Raw genomic sequence first — 20758 nt, forward strand, 5'->3', positions numbered from 1 at the left:
AAGAGAGGAGATGTGACCTGATCAGGGAGTGAAAGTAGATTTCTGCAGCTAGAATAGAGTCTTCAAAGAGAGGAATGGTGAGATTTGAGGCTCAAAGGTTAAGTAAAAACTATATTTCTTGAGATCATGAATGATTTTGCATGCTATAAATACAGACTTTATGCAAAGGGTTTTAGCAAGTAAATGACATTAGATTTGTCTTTTGGAAGCTCACTCTGGCTGCAATGTGAAGAGTGCATCGGAGGGCATGGGAAGCCCGAAGGAGGCTTGCAGTGATCCAGGAGAGAGGTCAGGATGGCCTTAGTGAAAGCAGTGGACGTGGGGTACAAGAAATAGACTGATCTGACAGGAATGCGGGATTAGGGTGAAATTGGGTATGGAAGTAGAGGGAGAAGAGAAAAATGACTTCTAGGTTTTTGGCTTGGTCAACTAGTAAAGATAGAAGACAAAGGAGGAGAAGCAATGTTGGGGCTGGAGTGACCATGAGTTAAATTTTCTATGATCTTTCTGGTTTCGGATTCAAGTAACATATACAACTTTGAGAGCTTATTATATGTCAATTTCCGGGCTAGGTGTTTTAACACAGCTTACCTTATTTAGATCTCAAGATACCTATGTGAGTGTGGTTCTACATATTTTGTAGGTAAGAAAACTGAAGCACAAACTAATGAACAGATTGGGTCAATATCACATAGCTAATAATGCCCTGAAGAATGGACTAATATTATCACCTTGGTAGCCTCTGAAGCGTGATAGTGGTAGAGAAAAATCTGTCCTGAGTCTTGAGCCACATACCTGACCCTTTCTCCCAGAATTAGCTCTTGAGCCTCCCTTACACATTTACACACTCCATGCTTTCCCTCTCTCCTACTTGCTCATGACTTTTATGCTTGCAGCTCCAGCTCAGCTTTCTCTCCAGATTTCTCCATCTATTGTCTATGGGACATACCACTTCATAGAGTTGTCATATAGGTGCCATGATTTTTTTTGTTCAAAACTAACCCTGTTCCTGCTTTGGCATTAATTAAATTAATTAATTAATCAATTAACTTTATTTTTGGCTGTGTTGGGTCTTCGTTGCTGTGTGTGGGCTTTCTCTAGCTGTGGTGAGCAGGGCCTACTCTTCGTTGTGGTACGTGGGCTTCTCATTGCAGTGGCTTCTCTTGTCGCGGAGCATGGGCTGTATGCATGCTGGCTTCAGTAGTTGCGGCGTGCGAGCTTCAGTAGTTGTGGCATGTGGGCTCAGTAGTTGTGGCTCATGGGCTCTAGAGCACAGGCTCAGTAGTTGTGGCGCACGGGCTTAGTTGCTCCGTGGCATGTGGGATCTTCCCGAACCAGGGCTCAAACCCGTGTCGCCTGCATTGGCAGGCGGATTCTTAACCACTGCCCCGCCAGGAAAGCCCCTGCTTTGGCATTTCTGTCCTCTGAAAAGGGTACCATTCTTTTTCCAGTGATTTAGGTCAGAGATCAGGGAGTCATCTGGGCCTTTGCCTTTCCGGGTGCTCAAAATTAACTTAAGACACGTTGATTCCACCACCTTCATGTATTTTAAATCTGCTCCAGTTTTAATCCTCTCTTCAAATGATTTATTTTTCATTTTGATCACTGCAACAGCTGCCTAACTAGTCTTTTTGTCTCCCCTTTTCCTCCCTCAATCATCTCCCGTAGTGCATCCAAAGCAATCCTGCTGATGTGAAACTGTGATCACGTTCCTGAAGTTCTGCAGTGGCTCACCATGACCCTGGCTCTCAGTCCTCACCTCTGGCTGCGTCCTGTTTCCCCTTTGCTTTGGCCACTACAAAACACTTGCCGTCTCTCAGCTGGGCAAGCCGAGTTCAAGAGCAGGAACTGTTTCTTTTTTCCATATGTTCCCAGCATCTAAAACAATGCCTTGTCAAGTCAAAGAGTGAGCTCCAATTGTCATATATGTGATCTATGAAAGCTTTATATTAACCTTTATCTTCATTAACATGTCTTTTGTGGGAAGTTTTGTTTTATAGGTATTTCTGATTCCCTAGTCAAGGACTGACAGGGAGCCAGGAGCATATGGGGTGTTTTGTCTAAAAGACTAAATGAGGTTTATTGTTTTAGGATATGAAGGGGTGATAATTAACTAGAGAGAATTTTGTTAACAGTATGGTTTTATGATAGCTGTAGGCTGTCATCCTTCGGAGAAGAGTTATGCAAGGTTATACCCTTATTTTAAAATGTAAGAAGAAAATTAAAACAAAGTGAAAAAATATGAAAATGACTGCAGTGATAACTTCTATGCAGAGGTAGAAGAAATTAGATTCTGTCAGAAATTATCATCTAAAACCTGGCTGGTTATTCTAAATAGATCGTACTGGTTCCTTGTCAATGACACTGCAATTTTTAGCAGCCTAGAATCTACACAAGGCTCAGTTGGGACACGTAGCAGACTGTTCTGCTCTTGCTGAATCTGATGAGTTTTCCAATTGTGTTGACAGTTTCTGAATCAAAGCAGGCAATGTGCACCTTTTATTAAACTAGGCAAACAAGGAGTAGACAGTCAATATGAAGACACCGAGATATCCCTGAACAATACTATTGAACAAGGACTGCTTGGGCTGTGCAGGGAATCACATTATTATAACACTGCTAAACAACTCCTAAAGAGAAGCACATTGAATTTAGTTATTTAAAAAGTTATTTTAAAAGAAACTGTCTCAAAATTTTAGCAAGGGCTGAAATATACACTAGTAAATGGACTGTGAAATGATTTTACTTCTATCTTCCCTCTAAATATTCATGATGGCTTTGTTGATGAATTTAATTCATCAACCTTAATTTCAGGTTGAAGGGGGATGGTGAAGCAGAGTGCCAGTATATCCTTACTTTTTGTGATAATGATTACTTATAGATATTAGGACATTTAGGTTTATAAAACAGTAATACTGAAAACACTGGTAATGTATTTTCCTGATATGCAATATAATGATTGTGTCTGCATAGGCAAAAGAAGAAAAGAAAAAAAGAAAGGAAAGAAGTAGTTATATGTCAATAACATTTATAATATTATACCTATTTTCTTAGTCAATATTTTTCAACATACAGCATTTATAATTCACTGAAAAACAATCAAAATCCAAATGAAATTCAGTGTACATTAGAAAAAAAGGGGGACAGAGTGATGAAAGAATAAGATACAGACAGAAAATAATTTTTCCAAAGCTAATTTATAATTTAAATCATTAAGGCATGGAAACCTAAGATTTCCTTTCAAACTTTAAGATGAAGAATTTCTTAAAACCTTACACTTAAGACAGTTCTCTAACCTCATTTTTTGGAAGTTGAAATAGAATGTCAAGGATCTATAAAAATGGAGAGTGCTTGTCCTTAGTAGGTTACCACCTTTCAGATTGTTGAATGAGTGGACAAAATGGGGGAAAATATGAAGTGTAGGATTCATAGGTTAAAAGGTTGCTGATGATATGATTTATGGTTTGGAAAATCTTTAGCCCTAAGAGTTGAAAGTCACACTTTTTTTTTTTTTGGCCACATCACACGGCTTGTGGGATCATAGTTTCCCAGCCAGGGATTGAACCCGGGCCCTCAGCAGTGAAAGTGCTGAGTCCTAAACACTGGACCACCAAGGAATTCCCAAAAGTCACACTTCTTGAAACTGAGATAATTAACACCTTCTAAGCAACTATGCTTCAGTTTTTAAGTAGTGGAAAGAGCATTAGTGAAGGAGTCACCTGAACTGCATTGTTGTCCTAAACTGTCATGAACAAGCTCTGCTCCTAGGAAAGTCTCTGTCTCCCCATTAAGAAAAGGAAACTGGATTCAGTACTTGTGATTGTACTTTTCAGCTCAAAAAACGATGTTTCTAGAGTCAGTGAAACTGAACGCTTAATCTGCAGGACGTCTGGTAACATCTCTTGATCTCCAAGTTCTGTAGCGTCCAGATCTAGATTTGGCTTCCTTTGAAAGGACTGTTTCCCACAGGGCTCCTGGTGCAGAGAGACAAAAATCCAGATAGGGACAGACTATATCCCAGTAAACTAAGACTAGGAAGGTTTGGGGAACCATGATGTTTTTGTTTTGGATTTTTAATTGGGGTATAGTTGCTTTACAATATTCTGTTAGTTTCTGATGTACAACGAAGTGAATAAGCTATATGTATACATATCCCCTCCCTCTTGGACGTCCTTCCCAACCCCCCATCCCACCCATCTAGGTCACCAAAGAGCATGGAGCTGAGCTTCCTGTGCTATACATCAGGTTCCCACTAGCTATCTATTTTACACATGGTAGTGTATATATGTCAATCCCAATTCCCAATTCATCCCAGCCCCTCTCCCCATTCTCCTATGTCCACATGTCTGTCCTCTATGTCTGCGTCTCTATTTCTGCCCTGCAAATAGGTTCATCTGTACCATTTTTCTAGATTCCACATATATGTGTTAATATATGATATTTGTTTTTCTCTTCTGACTTACTTCACTCCGTATGACAGACTCTAGGTCCATCCACATCTCTACAAATGACCAAATTTCATTCCTTTTTATGACTGAGTAATATTCCATTGTATGTATGTACCACATATCTTCTTTATCTATTCATCTGTTGATGGACATTTAGGTTGTTTCCATGACCTGGCTTTTGTAAATAGTGCTGCAATGAACATTGTGGTGCATGTGTCTTTTTGAATTACGGTTTTCTCAGGGTACATTCTGGGTCATATGGTAGCTCTATTTTTAGTTTTTTAAGGAACCTCCATACTGTTCTCCATAGTGGATGTATCAATTTATATTCCCACCAACAGTACAAGAGAGTTCCCTTTTCTCCACACCCTCTCCAGCATTTATATTGTTTGTAGATTTTTTAAAATTAATTGATTTATTTTTTATTTATGGCTGTGTTGGGTCTTCATTTCTCTGCGAGGGCTTTCTCTAGTTGCGGCAAGAGGGGCCCACTCCTCATCGCGGTGCGCGGGCCTCTCACTATCGCGGCCTCTCTTGTTGCGGAGCACAGGCTCCAGACGCGCAGGCTCAGTAATTGTGGCTCACGGGCCCAGTTGCTCCGCGTCATGTGGGATCTTCCCAGACCAGGGCTCGAACCCCTGTCCCCTGCATTGGCAGGCAGATTCTCAACCACTGTGCCACCAGGGAAGCCCTGTTTGTAGATTTTTTGATGATGGCCATTCTGACTGGTATGAGGTGATACCTCATTGTAGTTTTGATCTGCATTTCTCTAATAGTGATGTTGAGCATCTTTTCATGTGCCTCTTGGCCATCTGCATGTCTTCTTTGGGAAAATGTCTATTTAGGTTTTCTGCCCATTTTTTGCTTGGGTTGTTTATTTTTTTGATATTGAGCTGCATGAGCTGTTTGTATATTTTGTAGATTAATCCCTTGTCAGCTGCTTCATTTGAAAATATTTTCTTCCTTTCTGAGGGTTATCTTTTCATCTTGTTTATAGTTTCCTTTGCTATGCAAAAGCTTTAAGTTTAATTAGGTCCCACTTGTTTATTTTGTTTTTATTTCCATTACTCTAGGAGGTGGGTCAAAAAAGATCTTGCTGTGGTTTCTGTCAAAGAGTGTTATTCCTAAGTATTCCTCTAAGAGTTTAATAGTGTCTGGTCTTACATTTAGGTCTTTAATCCATTTTGAGTTTATTTTTGTGTATGATGTTAGGGAGTGTTCTACTTTCATTCTTTTACATGTAGCTGTCCAGTTTTCCAGGTACCACTTATTGAAGAGGCTGTCTTTTCTCCACTGTATATTCTTGCTTCCTTTATAAAAGATAAGGTGACCATATGTGCATGGATTTATCTCTGGGATTTCTATCCTGTTCCATTGATCTATATTTCTGTTTTTGTGCCAGGACCATACTGTCCTGATTACTGTACCTTTGTAGTATAGTCTGAAGTCAGGGAGCCTGATTCTTCCAGCTCCATTTTTCTTTCTCAAAATTGCTTTGGCTATTTGGGGTCTTTTGTGTTTCCATACAAATTGTAAAATTTTTTGTTCTTATGGGGAACCATGATGTTCACTACTATGCCAGTTCCCCTCCAACAAAGTATACTTTTTGGAAATATAAACACACATTCCAAATCTACTTTTCTGAAATAATTGTTTCTTTAAGAAGACAATGTTCTTAAAACTCAGGTCCATTTTCCCAAGCACTCTCTAGGAAAAAACCAGATATTTCTTCACTGATGCATCATTTCAATTTTAGAAAGATAATAGGCAACTTTAATAACATATTTCCTGGGCCCACTAAAGATATCAGAAAGCTATGGAAAAATAGTTTATGAGTACAAAGGAAAAGGGGATTTTAAAATATCCTCTTTGAGACATTTCTCCAAAGAAGAAATACAGATGGCCAATAGGCACATGAAAAGATGCTCAACATCACTAATTATTAGAGAAATGCAAATCAAAACTACAGTGAGGTATCACCTCATGCCAGTCAGAATGACCATCATTAAAAAGTCTACAAATAACAAATGCTGGAGAGGGTGTGGAGAAAAGGGAACCCTCTTACAGTGTTGGTGGGAATGTAAGTTGGTGCAGCCACTGTGGAAAACCGTATGGAGGTTCCTCAGAAAACTAAAAATCGAATTACCATATGATCCACAATCCCATTCCTGGGCATATATCCAGACAAAAGTATAATTCAAAAAGATACATGCACCCCTTTGTTCATAGCAGCACTATTCACAAGAGTCAAGACATGGAAACAACCTAAATGTCCATTGACAGATGAATGGATAAAGAAGATGTGGTACATATATACAATGGAGTACTACTCAGCCATAAAGAAGAACAAAATAATGCCATTTGCAGCAACATGGATGCAATTAGAGATTATTATACTAAGTGAAGTAAGTCAGAAAATGAAAGACAAATACCATATGATATCACTTATATGTGGAATCTAAAAAATGACACAAATGAACCTATCTATGAAACAGAAACAGAATCAGGGACATAGAGAATAGACTGGTGGTTGCCAAGAGGGAGGGAGCTGGGAGAGGGTTGGATTGGGAGTTTGGGATTAGCAGATGGAATATACAGAATGGATAACAGCAAGGTCCTACTGTATAGGACAGGGAACTATATTCAATATCCTGGGATAAACCATAAAGGAAAAGAATGTATATATATGTATAACTGAGTCACTTTGCTGTATAGCAGTAATTAACACAACATTGTAATTCAACTATACTTCAATAAAAAATAAATGTTTTAAAAAAAGATATAGAATCTAGCATCTGACAAGAACTTCTTTTACTGTAACAATCTGGCATTTTCTACATTTTATAGATGAATATAATAAAAACAAGATATTTGTCCTAATTGGCAAAAAGAAAAAAGCCCTCTTTGTAAATACGTTTTAAAGAGAAAAAAATAATTATAAAAATTATAAGAGCAGTAGACTGTCAATTTCTTCCAAATAGAAATTGAAGGTATAATTAATTTTTTATGAGAACGTTGCTGGTATGTATATATCTTCTAGCTTTGTGGTCATTTAGAAAAAAAAATTTCCCTTGAAAATTATACTGTGTTAGTAGCATACTGGTTATTGGTTTCCTCTACTTGAAACCTTACTATTTGAATTACTTACAATGGTGATTGATTGAATCTCATAATATCCTCTATTACTCTTGCCTCTGTAACAGACATGCATCATGTTAGTGTAATTAGTGTGTATTTAATTAAAATGTTGCCCTTGCCTGTGTACCAATAGTAGGAATTATTGAAAAATTGAGAAAAAGAAGGTCATTTTGAAAATTACTTTGGTAGAAACATAATCAAACAAGTGCAAAAATTCCCTCTGTAATATGGAAGGTTGAAATAATGGGAATGGGCCTTTAGCAGTTTACTGTATCTTACACAGATCATTACACAAGGACCATTACATAATAAAGTAGAGTTTGGAAAATCTAATCAGTGACAAAAATTGGAAATGACTGGACTCTCTGAGTCATAAAATTATACTGCATTTGAGGTAAGTGGATTCTACACATCCACCATTCTTGGCTGAAATACTGACCTATAATTGAGAAAGGTTATAAAATTATGAAGACAAATACGAAATATGGTAAAAGGTTATTTTCTTCCTTCTCAAATTTTGAAAAGAGGGATCAGTTCAGGTAAGGTCAAAAGGTTATTTCTAACCACATCATCTATATAAAAAAGTATCCTAAAGCTGAACTCTAATTTTTTTCTTCAGGTAAGTTTCAGAAAGCAATCTAAAGCAAAACTCACTATTATATAAAAGCTTTTGAAAAGTAAGGAGAAAAAAAACCCCAAAACAATGAGGCAGTATTATGTTTCCTACTAAGCCTCAAATGAGATGTTCTCTGATAGTGGTTCTCTTTTTGGGAAACTGAACTAGTTGTGTAGCATATACCTAAATGATACCATACCTAGAAGGCATTTGGGTTTCAAATTGCTTCAAGGTGAATCCTTCCTTCCCTCCCTCCCTTCCTCCCTCCCTTCCTTCCTTCCTTTCCTTCCTTCCTCCCTTCCTTTCTTTTTCATTCATTCATCCTTTCTTTTTTTTCTAAAACAGCAGCATGTCAGGGAAAAAAACAAAACAAACAAAATCCAAGTCTCCAGTCTTGCATTCACATCATTAGTTTGAGCTAAGTTGCCTCTCATTTATGTGGTGCTAGTTTTTTTCCTACATATTAGCTCTGTAGGGATTTGATTATTTAATGTTGCCTGCTGTTCATGTTTTGCTTGCATTTTCTTCGGTTAAGCACATTACACAGTGTAAGTGTTGGAAGAACTGCAGTGCCCTTGGTGTCCTCTTTGGAGCCAGTGTAGCTCCTAGCATTACAATGTATTCCTATTATGTAGTAAACAACAATTATTTTGAACTTGGATGAAAATAACATAGAACATTATCCTGCAGTACCTTAAAAAAAAAAAGACAAAAATGCTAGAAAACAGCAAGGAACTATACAGCTTCAATGTGCCTGTGACATGTTTCTGGTAATAGGCTAAATATATTGATGATTAGAATTTTATTTTAAGCTACTGCCTTAAATATTTTTAAGAAATATAATAAATATAGTACATTTTATAAATTTTTAACATCAAGACAAAAAAATACTGCAGAAAAGATTTATAGTTCCAAACAACAGTGAGTCAATCCACATTCTTTTGCTGACAGGAAACAATGAAAACACTTCTCTTGTGACACAGTGGCATACATAATTAAAGATGCTTTGATCTCATTACGTAGAGCTTGCGTGGTATGGAGACTCCTTTGAAAATTAGACTTCTACGGTATAGCTCAGAGGGTAAAAGCATGCACTTAGGAGTAAGTAGGGGGCTTCAACTTCAGTTCTATCGTTAACCATCTAGTAACCTTGGGTAAGTTGTTTAAACTTTCTAGAAAGCCTCGTATCTACAAATGGGAGTAAAAAGAGTATCTATCTTAAAGAATTATTCTGAGGATTAAATGAGCCAATATCCTAAAATACTTGGCTCATAATAAATTCAGAAATTGCAAGCTATGATTATTACCATTGGTTAATTAAATACCTTCTATGTACCAGGTGCTTTATATATGTTATCTTTCACTTTTTCAAATCCTGCAGTTGAGTATTTTGAACCCCATTATAGACAGTGTCTCAGAAAGCTGAAACCCCTTGCCTAAGAGTACATGGCCCGTGAACTGCAGAGCTGGGATTTCAACCCCGATCTTTCTAGCTCTAAAGCAGTGGCTTCTAACTGGGAGTGATTTTTATACTCCATCTCTGACTGGGCAATGTTTGGGGGCAGTTTCGGTTGTCATGACTGGGAGGGTGCTACTCGCACCTAGTGGGTAGAAGCTGGGGATGGTGTGAAAGATGCACAGGACAGCACCCCTGCCCGCACACCACAACAAAGGATTATTTGGCCCAACAATAGTTCCAAGGTTGTGAAACCCTGCTCTAAAGCTCTCATGATCTTTCCACTACACCTGCTGCCGCACTAGAATATAATGATGCACAGTGTTAATATTTTGGTGCCATTTGATACTGCAATAAATAAAACTGTTCTTGAAAACAATGCACAGAAAAGAATACTATAGTATATCTCTGGCAGCACAACTGCTTTCCCTTGGGGACTTCCTTCCTCACTCCATGTGATTATGGGGAAATTGCCAACCACAATGCTCCACCCACCTCCGAATGCACATGCTGGTACCTAAACCTTGCTGGGCCGATCCTAGTGTCCATTCCCTGGCATGGTTTTGGTTCAGAGTTGGGTAGAGCCCTAACACAGCCAACCAGTCTTCTCTGGGATTGGTGTATGAATTTTCACAGAGAGAAGGTTTCATTCTGCTGAGGTTGCTAAGCTGGAATGCTGAACCCTGGAGCATAAAGAAGAATAAAGCAAAGAAGAAGACCTTTGCAATAGGAGAAAATGAGGTCAATGGACCTAGTGCTTGGGAAGCACTAAAAATCCTGCAGATCCCCGAGATGTAGCACTGCTCAACTCCTTCTTAGTCTCATGAATGAAAAAATTTATTTTTACTTAAGTTAGTTCACATTGAGTTTCTGTCATTTATAATCAAAAGTACCTTGAATAATAGAGTATGCATGCTTTTTTGGCATATGCTAAAAAATAGCTATGTTGCATTCACACAACGTTGTTTATATTAAAAAGGAAAAGAAGGCCTGAGGTCCACTCTTGAGGAGTGTACATTCTACTTGGGGGCAGGGGCAAGACTTAGAAATGCCAGAACTTCATCTCCTCCCCTACACAGAGGGCTCCTTGGCAGCGGAGGCTGGATTTTCCAGTTCTCCATCCCCATCCACATGCCCAGTGACTGGCATGTGTTCAAACTGCTGAAAGGCTAAGCAGATGGCACCTACTGTTATGTTTGGTATGTCTTTTATGGACTAGTCCTGGGTACTCTGTGTTTTCTCATTTCCTTATGTACATTCCTAATGTACATTACCACTGACCTTTGGGAAAATCATTATATTATTCACGAAAATAGATTATGTAAACTCAGAATCGTTCATTGCAATGAAATATGCCACAGTCTGCAGAATGGAGGGACTATTTCATGAAAACTATCTGAAATTTCCTAAACTCATTTAAAATCCTAAAGCATGTTAACATTCCATATTCAACTAAGCCCATAAATTAAACTCACCAAAATGTAATAAAAATATAAAATATTAAAACAGAGCATAGTTGAATTTTTACTGTCTAAAAATGACTTTCCTTATTTAAAATACACCTTGGTTGCATAAAGTCAAACACAAGACTGAACTTCGATCAAACATGAGAAATGCAGGACAAACAGGAAATAACTAATATTTGGAGAGAGCAGCTTGGAAAGTTTTGATTAAGCTATTTCTGCTTCCAAACAGAAATTCTGGTTTCAGGATCTGTCACAGATACTCTGACTTCCAATATGTTAAGCTAAACAGAATTTCAACTCTACTGCAGCAGCAAAGAATATTCACAAGATACATAAAAGATTTTGGCTCTTAGTACTTTCCTCTCCTCTTGTATTGATCTGAGGACCTAGAGGGTTTGGCTTTTTATTTATTTTCCCCAGAACTTTTTGTTCTCCTCTTTTCAGATTCTTGCTTGCATATTCTTTGGTAGCCACTCAAAGACCATGAAAATAACCAGCTTAGCCCTTACCTGGTCCTTGAAGAACAACCAAGCTCTGGGTGGAGGGAGCATTCAGCCTTGTGCTGTGGGCATTGGCAACCCTGAACGAATGAGGATGGGCTTAATGTCCAGGAGTCTATTCCTGGCTGCAGCAACTTCTTCTGATTCCAGATATAGTCTTTGTGGCCAAATGAGGTTTAATAGATGGAATGGCTCTGTAAATGGCCATCTTGGACACAGATCATCAACACACATGGCCAGAATGGCTGGGTGAACTGTTGGGCACGATCCAGGAAGGGAGGAGTTGACAACAGGGTTTGGACTACGCTAGGCAACAGTTAAGAACAATTTACATGGGGGTCTGTGTTGGAAACTACACATTTGGGCTTTTTCTCTCAGAGGCTGCTCTCCTAGAAAATCTGTCTTGCAGTCTGGTATCTTCCCTTGTACATGCTCTGCTCTGTGGAAGTCCTATCGGATTTCTTGTACCTCCACAGAGATTCCTAAACTTGAGAAAAGAACAATCTGAATCATTCCTTTCCTGAGACAAGTATGATAAAACTATTTCTCCAGAGATTATAAAACCATAGCATGTTACTGTTAAAAGGGATATTAAAAATCATTCAACCTAGTCCTTTCATTGTATTTATTGGTCATGAAACTGAGGCACTTTCATTGTTGAATTATAGTCTACATAACGATGGCCGTGGTTACCAAATTGGTGGTACAATGTACCCCAGGCGGCAAGATGATATTCCAGGAGGCAGGAAAAATAATAGAATTTCTCTTTATGTTTATTTGTCTCATCCTATTGTAAGAAAGACTATTTATGCATGTCTAATAAGAATGACTATGACTTTTATGGCCATAATGAGATGACTGTTACAAATGTATTTGGCAATATATATAATATATTTAAAATCAAACCCTTAGCATTTCTTATTCTCCTTTCTTGTTTTTTCCCCCAAAGCAGTGATTATCAGGTTACATATTATATATTTTACTGATTTACTTTGTTTAAAGTCTGTTTCCCTCTTGCTAGAATATAAACTCAATGAGGGCAAGAAATCACTGACCCATAGACTGTGAACTAAACCACCATGAAAGAGGCAGTTATCCCCTCTTCTCTTCTCCTTGCCCATAACGTCTTCTAAAAGGTTACTAGAATTGTCTTCTAATATCACTGTCAAAGCACTTACTATGTGATTCTAGGGAAATCATGTCACTTCTCTAAGCCTCAGTTTCATAACCAAGTTCAAGTTGGGTTGGACTAGATAATCTTTATGGTCCCTTCCAGGTGTAACACTTGTTTTCTGTTGTATCTCCGCTTCCTGAAACAGAGAAGGCACCCAATGAATATTTTTTAATGAAAAATGAATATATTAGTACGGTAGTACTTGTATACAATGTGCAAATGAGTATACATGTGTCAGTTGTGAACGCTCAAGAACTTTTTACTGGCAAGGATGTATTATTAGTAAAGCTTGGAGTCCTCTGAGTTAGGCAATTTTTTATTTTACGTCTGTCAGGAAACAGGTTAAGACAAGGACTAAATGGAGTACCAGTTAAGGAGGGCACTTGAACTGAGGGCTCTTCTGTGCAGTGAAGACTTTAACTCATCTGGAGGACTTTTAACTCATCTGGGAGGACTTTTTATTCTAGAGATTTGCTTGAATGGCTTATTTTAGTCATGTCAAAGTAGGACAGGCAGGCAAGCGTTATTTTGGGTTAAGAGTAGAGCAGGAACTATGGTGACTGAATCCAGGGCTTCTATTACCTTGGATAACTGGTTAAAGAAAGATGAGTTCTTTCTGGGAGAGAAGGGACGAATTTCTGCTTCTGGGATCCAATTTTAAGAAGAGCTGGAGAGGTGGTCACAAGTTGCCCCAAACAAGGCCCAGAGACAGGAAAGAGCAACGAGGTCCTTCAAATAAAATTCCCTGAAGGACAGTAAACTCTAGGCAAATGACCTGGATCCCAAAAGTCTAAGTGTTGGGAGTGGAGCAAAGGCTGCTGATTACGGCGTACTCTGTACTTAAGGGCAAATGTTCTGCAGGACCGAGCCACCTGGCTTTATGTTTTGATGATGTGCTTTAAAGAGCAAGATTGAGCAGTGTTTTATGACCTTGAACCTGCTGCCATGTAGGTTTCTGGACCTGGTATTCTCCGCAGAGTCAGTAGGCACCTACAGGACTGAGCAGGACCCAGCTTCTAAAGCAACACTCCAAGGCAGGGAGAAACAGTAGCCGTGGTGAGCTAACCAAAACCCAGTCTTCTCTGTGTCTGGCATTCAAAAAGGATAAACCTTCTCTGTCACTGAACAAACCCTTAAGATACTTGGACAACTTGAGGTGGGGGTAAAGTAATGAGTGTGAGGTGTGGAGGGGTGGCTCAAGCAATTGAATGGAAAACAGAGAAGAGATGTGACAGGAGTTGACTGTGTTTAGGGATTTTCTATAGTCATATAGTCTTTGTTTCCCCTTATGAACATTCAGAATCCCATTAGAGCTGACTTCCCATTGCCATTGACTCAGAAACCATTAGATACTTGGAGGAGGCAAATGAGTAGACCAAGTCTCAATTCTGGGATGAGGGTGTGGGATATTAAAATATATTTGCAGCTCTGACAGCACATTTACTTGCATTGTCAGGATACTAGCATATTTTGACTACCTTGGACAGTCCCATAGAGGTCAAATGTGTGTTAACTATCCTGTTCTATAGTATTATTAGCCACCAAGGTAGTTTTTACAGATAAAACGGAAACAAAACAGACTGCAAAGAGGGTCATGTATCTCAAAAGAGCTGTACTAGATGACACGTATTGGTAATCCATTGCTTGAAAGCATTCAGTCTTTTTCTACTAAGGGATATCTAGTCTACATGAGTTTGCTCTTTACAGTGGTACAGTAAATTGCTCTAAGGAAGAAATGAAAAGTAAACATTATTCATTGTTTTTTGTCACCTGTAGGCCAAGGCTATTGCATGAGCACAGTCACACTACCTTAGAGTGATATATGTGGAAGTATCAGATGTAAGACATAGATCAGGTACTTACGTGACAAAGTCCATCAGCTGGCCCTTATGACACCAAATACAGCTCAGAGTGAAAGGCTGCTCAAGTTTGGCCACAGACCCTGACAACTCTCAGGAAGATAAGGGCTAATTTGAGTGAGGGCAAAAGGCATTGTTTCCCCATCAATGCTAATATGTCTGCATTCATACAATGGCAGTTTAACTATGGGTGGCACTTACGTCTTGGTTAGACATTTCCCAGTAAGGTCTCTCTCCGTAGGACATGACCTCCCACATGACAATGCCGTAGCTCCATGCATCACTTGCCGAGGAGAATTTTCTGTAGGCAATAGCTTCTGGGGCTGTCCACCTTATGGGTATCTTCCCACCCTGGAAAACAAATTGGAGACTTTTTCAGTTGGGTCACAAGTGTATTAAAGATTGAAGTGGCATTGCAATTAAATATATTTTATGAGAGAGACCTAAACACTGCATGATAGCATTGGCATTTTAAATAAAAATAAAAAGAAACCAGAATAATATTAAAATGTTAGAAATATATTTCCTATAATAGTTATTCAGTGAAAACAGCTTTAATGGGAAATAAGTCACACTTCAGAAATATTTTATTTCATTCATTAGAGAAATTTATTTTCACTTTAGTATCACACAATTAAATTCACTATCATGCCATTTGAAGAATGTTCCAGATTATAGGACATTAAAGCTAAATATCATTCAACATTCATTAAACATTGTATTGCATGTATAAATAATAATGATAATAAGTTCTAACTTAATTGAAGTCAAATGGTTAAATACAGAACTGAGACTTTTCTCTAAACAATTTAACGTTTATCAGAACTTTATTTCCTTTCCCTTTCGCTCTTTTTCATCTGCTACGATTACGTTTCTTTGAAATTTAAAAATCCTTGAACATTATACAAAAGCCCCTGAAAAAGATATCTTCCTTAGAACTCTGTAGTCTGTATTTTTGTTCTATGGTCAAGTTAACATTTGAACATATTAAAGAGACTAAATTGCATGAATTTAGTCTATACTGTTCAGGTACTAAAGTCGGCTATTGCGTTATACTTATTTTTTTATCAACACATTACATTTTATCTCTCAAAACACTCTATAAGTCCCTTCTTACTGTAATGACAAGAATAAAACTCTTCACGCATTTGATTTACAATTTTTGAAACCTGCAGCTCTGAACAGCAAGTTGAGCGAAGGAGAGCAACCCTGGCGCCACTAGATGGCGGAAGAGGACAACGAGCGGCTCCCAGACGGCGGTCTCCTACCCCGCGGAGAGGGCTTCTGTCCCCAGCAAATGATTTTCGACAGTCCGAAAACCCACCACGATGGAATTGTTTCATCATTATCAGCACCTTCAGGACCACATCATCTGATCACCCGCTGTGCTCAAAGTCTGGTGTTAGGGTGAGTGGAGTGGAGGGAAATAAAGGGTGCATTCTCTGGCCCTTGAGGAATTCAGGGCGAACATCTTTAAAGAGGAAGCCGTTAATCGAGTAACCGAAACACTACTTATTTAGTAATCTAAACACCACTTACTTGAAGGGGAAAGAGATTCACCCGAAATAGGAATAATTAGGTTTCACAAGGCAAATGAGAACATTAACAGAACCTCACTTTAAAGACTTGTGGCAAGGAATTCTTTAAAGGAACCTTGGGGGAAAATACCTTGAATTCAGTCCCCTCCATTCACAGGTGAGCAGACTGAGCCCAAGGTTTAGAGATTTAGAGACTCTTCCCCACACTGTTAAGCACATAGTGTCAACTAATGTTATCATAGTAGTATTGTGGAACATTGCTATAAAGATGCAAATATTTCAGCATGGGGGAAAAGTTGGGCCAAACTAACTTTCATGTTTTAACACAGAGTATCTATAACCGTATATCACAGTAGTATAACAGAAGGGAGCCTGAAACCTGGGGTTTTCACCTTTTGGGGCAGCACCAAATTAAGTGCAGGAAGTTAAATTTGCAAAGTTGGTGATGGAAGTTTAAGAGGGTGGTGAGTCCGGGAAGGGGAGGATTCATTCTTAAACCCCAAGTAGAGTTGCCAGATAAAATATAGGACCCACAGTTAAATTTGAATTTCAGATAAATAACAAATACATTTTTTTTTTGTATTAGTATGTCCCATACAGGAATTATTTTTTGGTATAAGTACGTCCCAAATATTGCATGAGACATATTCATACTAAAAAGATATTCATTGTTTACCTGCAATTCAAATTTAACTGGGCATCCTATATTTTTATTTACTACATTTGGCAACCCTTAACCCAGGACATTAAAATAATTCAGAAATGGGAACACTGTAAATGATCCAAGAGAACACAGTGTTCTGAAAAAACTAGGTGGTCTATGCCGCAGGTGGGACAAGGCTATTCCGACTTGTATTCGTGCACTCGCACTGCAGCGGCCTTTGCTTTAGTGTGTGTTGTGGCTGAAGCTCCTCAGGCTTGTGGCTCTGCTTTTTTAAAATAATTAATTAATTAATTAATTAATATTTATTTTTGGCTGTGTTGGGTCTTCGTTTCTGTGCGAGGGCTTTCTCTAGTTGCGGCGAGCGGGGGCCCCTCTTCATCGCGGTGCGCGGGCCTCTCACTATCGCGGCCTCTCTTGTTGTGGAGCACAGGCTCCAGATGCGCAGGCTCAGTAGTTGTGGCGCACGGGCTTAGTTGCTCCGCGGCATGTAGGATCTTCCCGGACCAGGGCTCGAACCCGTGTCCCCTGCATTGGCAGGCAGATTCTCAACCACTGCGCCACCAGGGAAGCCCTGCTTTTTTTTTTAAACATCTTTATTGGAGTATAATTGCTTTACAATGGTGTGTTAGTTTCTGCTTTATAACAAAGTGAATCAGTTATACATATACATATGTTCCCATATCTCTTCCCTCTTGCGTCTCCCTCCCTCCCACCCTCCCTATCCCACCCCTCTAGGTGGTCACAAAGCACCAAGCTGATCTCCCTGTGCTATGCGGCTGCTTCCCACTAGCTATCTATTTTACATTTGGTAGTGTATATATGTCCATGACACTCTCTCACCCTGTCACATCTCACCCTCCCCCTCCCCATATCCTCAAGTCCATTCTCTAGTAGGTCTGTGTCTTTATTCCCATCTTACCCCTAGGTTCTTCATGACCTTTTTTTTTTTTTTCTTAGATTCCATATATATGTGTTAGCATACGGTATTTGTTTTTCTCTTTCTGACTTACTTCACTCTGTATGACAGACTCTAGGTCCATCCACCTCACCACAAATAACTCAATTTCATTTCTTTTTATGGCTGAGTAATATTCCATTGTATATAGGTGCCACATCTCCTTTATCCATTCATCTGTTGATGGACACTTAGGTTGCTTCCATGTCCTGGCTATTGTAAGCCACTTAAGTCAGGCTCAGGCTTCTTTCAAATATGGAAGCCATACTTCCAGAGAATGAATACCAAATCTGTAGATTTGACCTCAGAGCAGATGCAAGAGGAGCAGTCTCATCGAGAATTTCTGAATCTGGATATTTCTTGGTCTCTTCTGGCAAACAGTACGTGGAAGTGTGACTTGCTAGTCTGCTGGGCTGTTCCTTTGCTAAATAAATCTTTGTGAGTTCTATCGAGACAGGCTAAACAACGGAGTTAAGGGTTATTTTATGTGCATTCGCTTATAAATGACATCTCATATAAATGAGTCACATATACATTTATATTTTCTATAACTTGGTATCACATATAAATGATAACTTTATCACTTTCCTTCCTAAGATTTTACTTTTTTCCTCAAGGGGAAGATATTACAGAATGTTTGATTAATAAGCATTGCTACATGTTATGGACTGAATTGTATTCCCCCCAGAATTCATATGTTGAAGCACTAACCTTCCATGTGACTGTAATCTGGAGCTAGGGCCTTTGAAGAGGTAATAAAATTAAATGAGGTCACGAGGGTGGGCCCTAATCCAATATGACTGGTGTCCTTCTTAGAAGGTGAAGAGACACCAGAGGTGTGCAGGCACAGGGAAAAGGCCGTGTGAGGGCACAGCAAGAAGGTGACCACCTGCAAGCCAAACAGAGAGGTCTCAGGAGAAGCCCAAACTGCCGATACCCTGAATTTGGATGTCCAGCCTCCATAACTGTGAAAAATAAATTTTTATTATTTGAGCCACCCGGTCTATGGTATTTTGTTATGACATCCCTAACAGACTAATACACTACCCCCATTAAAAAAACCAAAATTTTTTCCCTAAGATGAGCAACAATGCAAAAAGGACAGTACATCTTTATTTCAGATTTTTCCCCCAAGTGTCATATTGTAATGGAAAGTGTGAGTTAGAATAAATCTTAAAATATTAAATATGAAAAATTGGCACAGAAGTCTTAATGTAGGAGATACTATTCTCATTAACAAAAATGCATGGTAACATGAACCTGACAGTATGCACAAACTGCAATAATTCTGAGCATATATGGGATGGAGATAAGAAAGCATTCAAATCTTTTTTTCTAATGGGAGGATCTATACTAGATATAGTTTATATCTAAGTGCAAGATGAGACAGAAAGGAAGATGTACTTAAGATTACTGTATGGTCTGTACTGTCTTTCCTACTTTAGAGGAAACTCCTACTTTAGAGTTTAGTTCTTTAAAAAAAAATTTTTTTTTTTAATTGAATGGACCAACAAACTCCTGTGGCTTTATCTCATCTACTTATTTTTGCCCATGATCTTGAATCATAGACAGAGGTAATGCGCTAAGGTACTTTTTTTTTTTTCTCAAAGCATTATTAACCACCAGATGTTTGTTTCAGGTTTCAGGAATGACCAAATAGTACTTTAAATTTGAAATCACAATCATTGGAACATTACATGTTGCTTTGCCATATGTTTGTGAGAAAAAAGAAGTTACCAAAGATACTAATCAAAATGGCTGAATGTAACTCAAAAGTCTTCTCAGTTACTAATACCCGCCTTATGCAGCAAGCTTAATCACTTAGGGAACAAAGGAGAAACAGGAAGTAAGCAAACTGGATATCACTACTGAGAAGTTTGTTAGCAAACCTTTTTTCTGTTTTTCAAGTCATATCCAGAGCTTGATTTCTAATAACTAGGTAGGGAGACTGTAGCAGAAAAAGTGCTAAAGGGGGAACCAGGAGCCCTGTGTGCCTGTAAACTCTCTACCCCTCATGAAGTTGTATTATAGTTGTGTTTAACTCACATCTGAGTTTTAGAACTTAATCCTCTAATCTTCAGCAGAGGGAACAATCAGTTGAAATATAGTAAGGTTACAGAGGCTTAATACTAAAACCAAATGGAAAAATTCCATTGAGAAAGAAGAACACAGTAAAAATCTCATTTCTCATTCAATGGATTTGATGGTTATCTTAAAGGCAAATGATTTGAATAGACACCAATTTGCCAGCAGACTTTCCTTTTATTTCCTCCATCTATTGCTGTAGTACCCAAACTCCAATGAGTATAAAAATTATAGTACAGAAAACATATATACCATGCTTAAAGATTAGTTTAAGGAATTTCTAATGGCAATTTTGACTAAATAATGTTTTTCCTTATGAGCTTTAAATTCTAAGTGAGATGCAGCTCTACCATAATCCATTGTGTGACCATGGGCAAGTCTTAACTCTGAGTCTTTTATTTGAGATATGCAGAATGAGGGGACTTGATTCAATGATCAGAAAATAGTAAACTATAATGAGTTTTAATATCTGCCTACAGTGTCTCAGCTCAGATTATATTGTAAGGAGATAGGCCATATGAGTTGGTACTTAAACTGTGTGAACAGATAGCCTGATGACAGATAGCAAAGGAGAGAAGGACACTCTTATATATCCCAGGTCAATGGTCACAGTGACCATCTTGGGTGGTAAGGAAGAGTTAAAATAACCACTTTTGTTTAAGAAGGCAACAGCATGAATAATACATTTTATGAAGGTATGGGATGGAACCAATATATTGCCTTTTTCCCTTTTTTTTTTTAACTCTTAATAGGTTAAAATACTGTTAATGAGTAACCATTAGTTATTTGGAAAACTCATTATGAGGAAACTTAGTGAAAGGGGCGTTAATGTGTTTCCTGAAAGATCACTTTACATTAT

At 38.4% G+C, this 20758-nt stretch overlaps 1 protein-coding gene across 1 annotated transcript in view; it reads right to left on the reverse strand.

The window, feature by feature from the left end:
• EPHA6 (EPH receptor A6) overlaps window positions 1-20758 on the reverse strand; it is an 852487-nt gene that overhangs the window by 17635 nt on the left and 814094 nt on the right. Inside the window, exon 15 of the mRNA XM_036850549.1 lies at window positions 14859-15008. Within this exon, the coding sequence (XP_036706444.1) occupies window positions 14859-15008 (150 nt within the window). The remainder of the gene's footprint in view (window positions 1-14858; window positions 15009-20758) is intronic.

Source organism: Balaenoptera musculus, chromosome 4, assembly GCF_009873245.2.
Source record: "Balaenoptera musculus isolate JJ_BM4_2016_0621 chromosome 4, mBalMus1.pri.v3, whole genome shotgun sequence".
Classification (NCBI taxonomy): domain Eukaryota; kingdom Metazoa; phylum Chordata; class Mammalia; order Artiodactyla; family Balaenopteridae; genus Balaenoptera; species Balaenoptera musculus.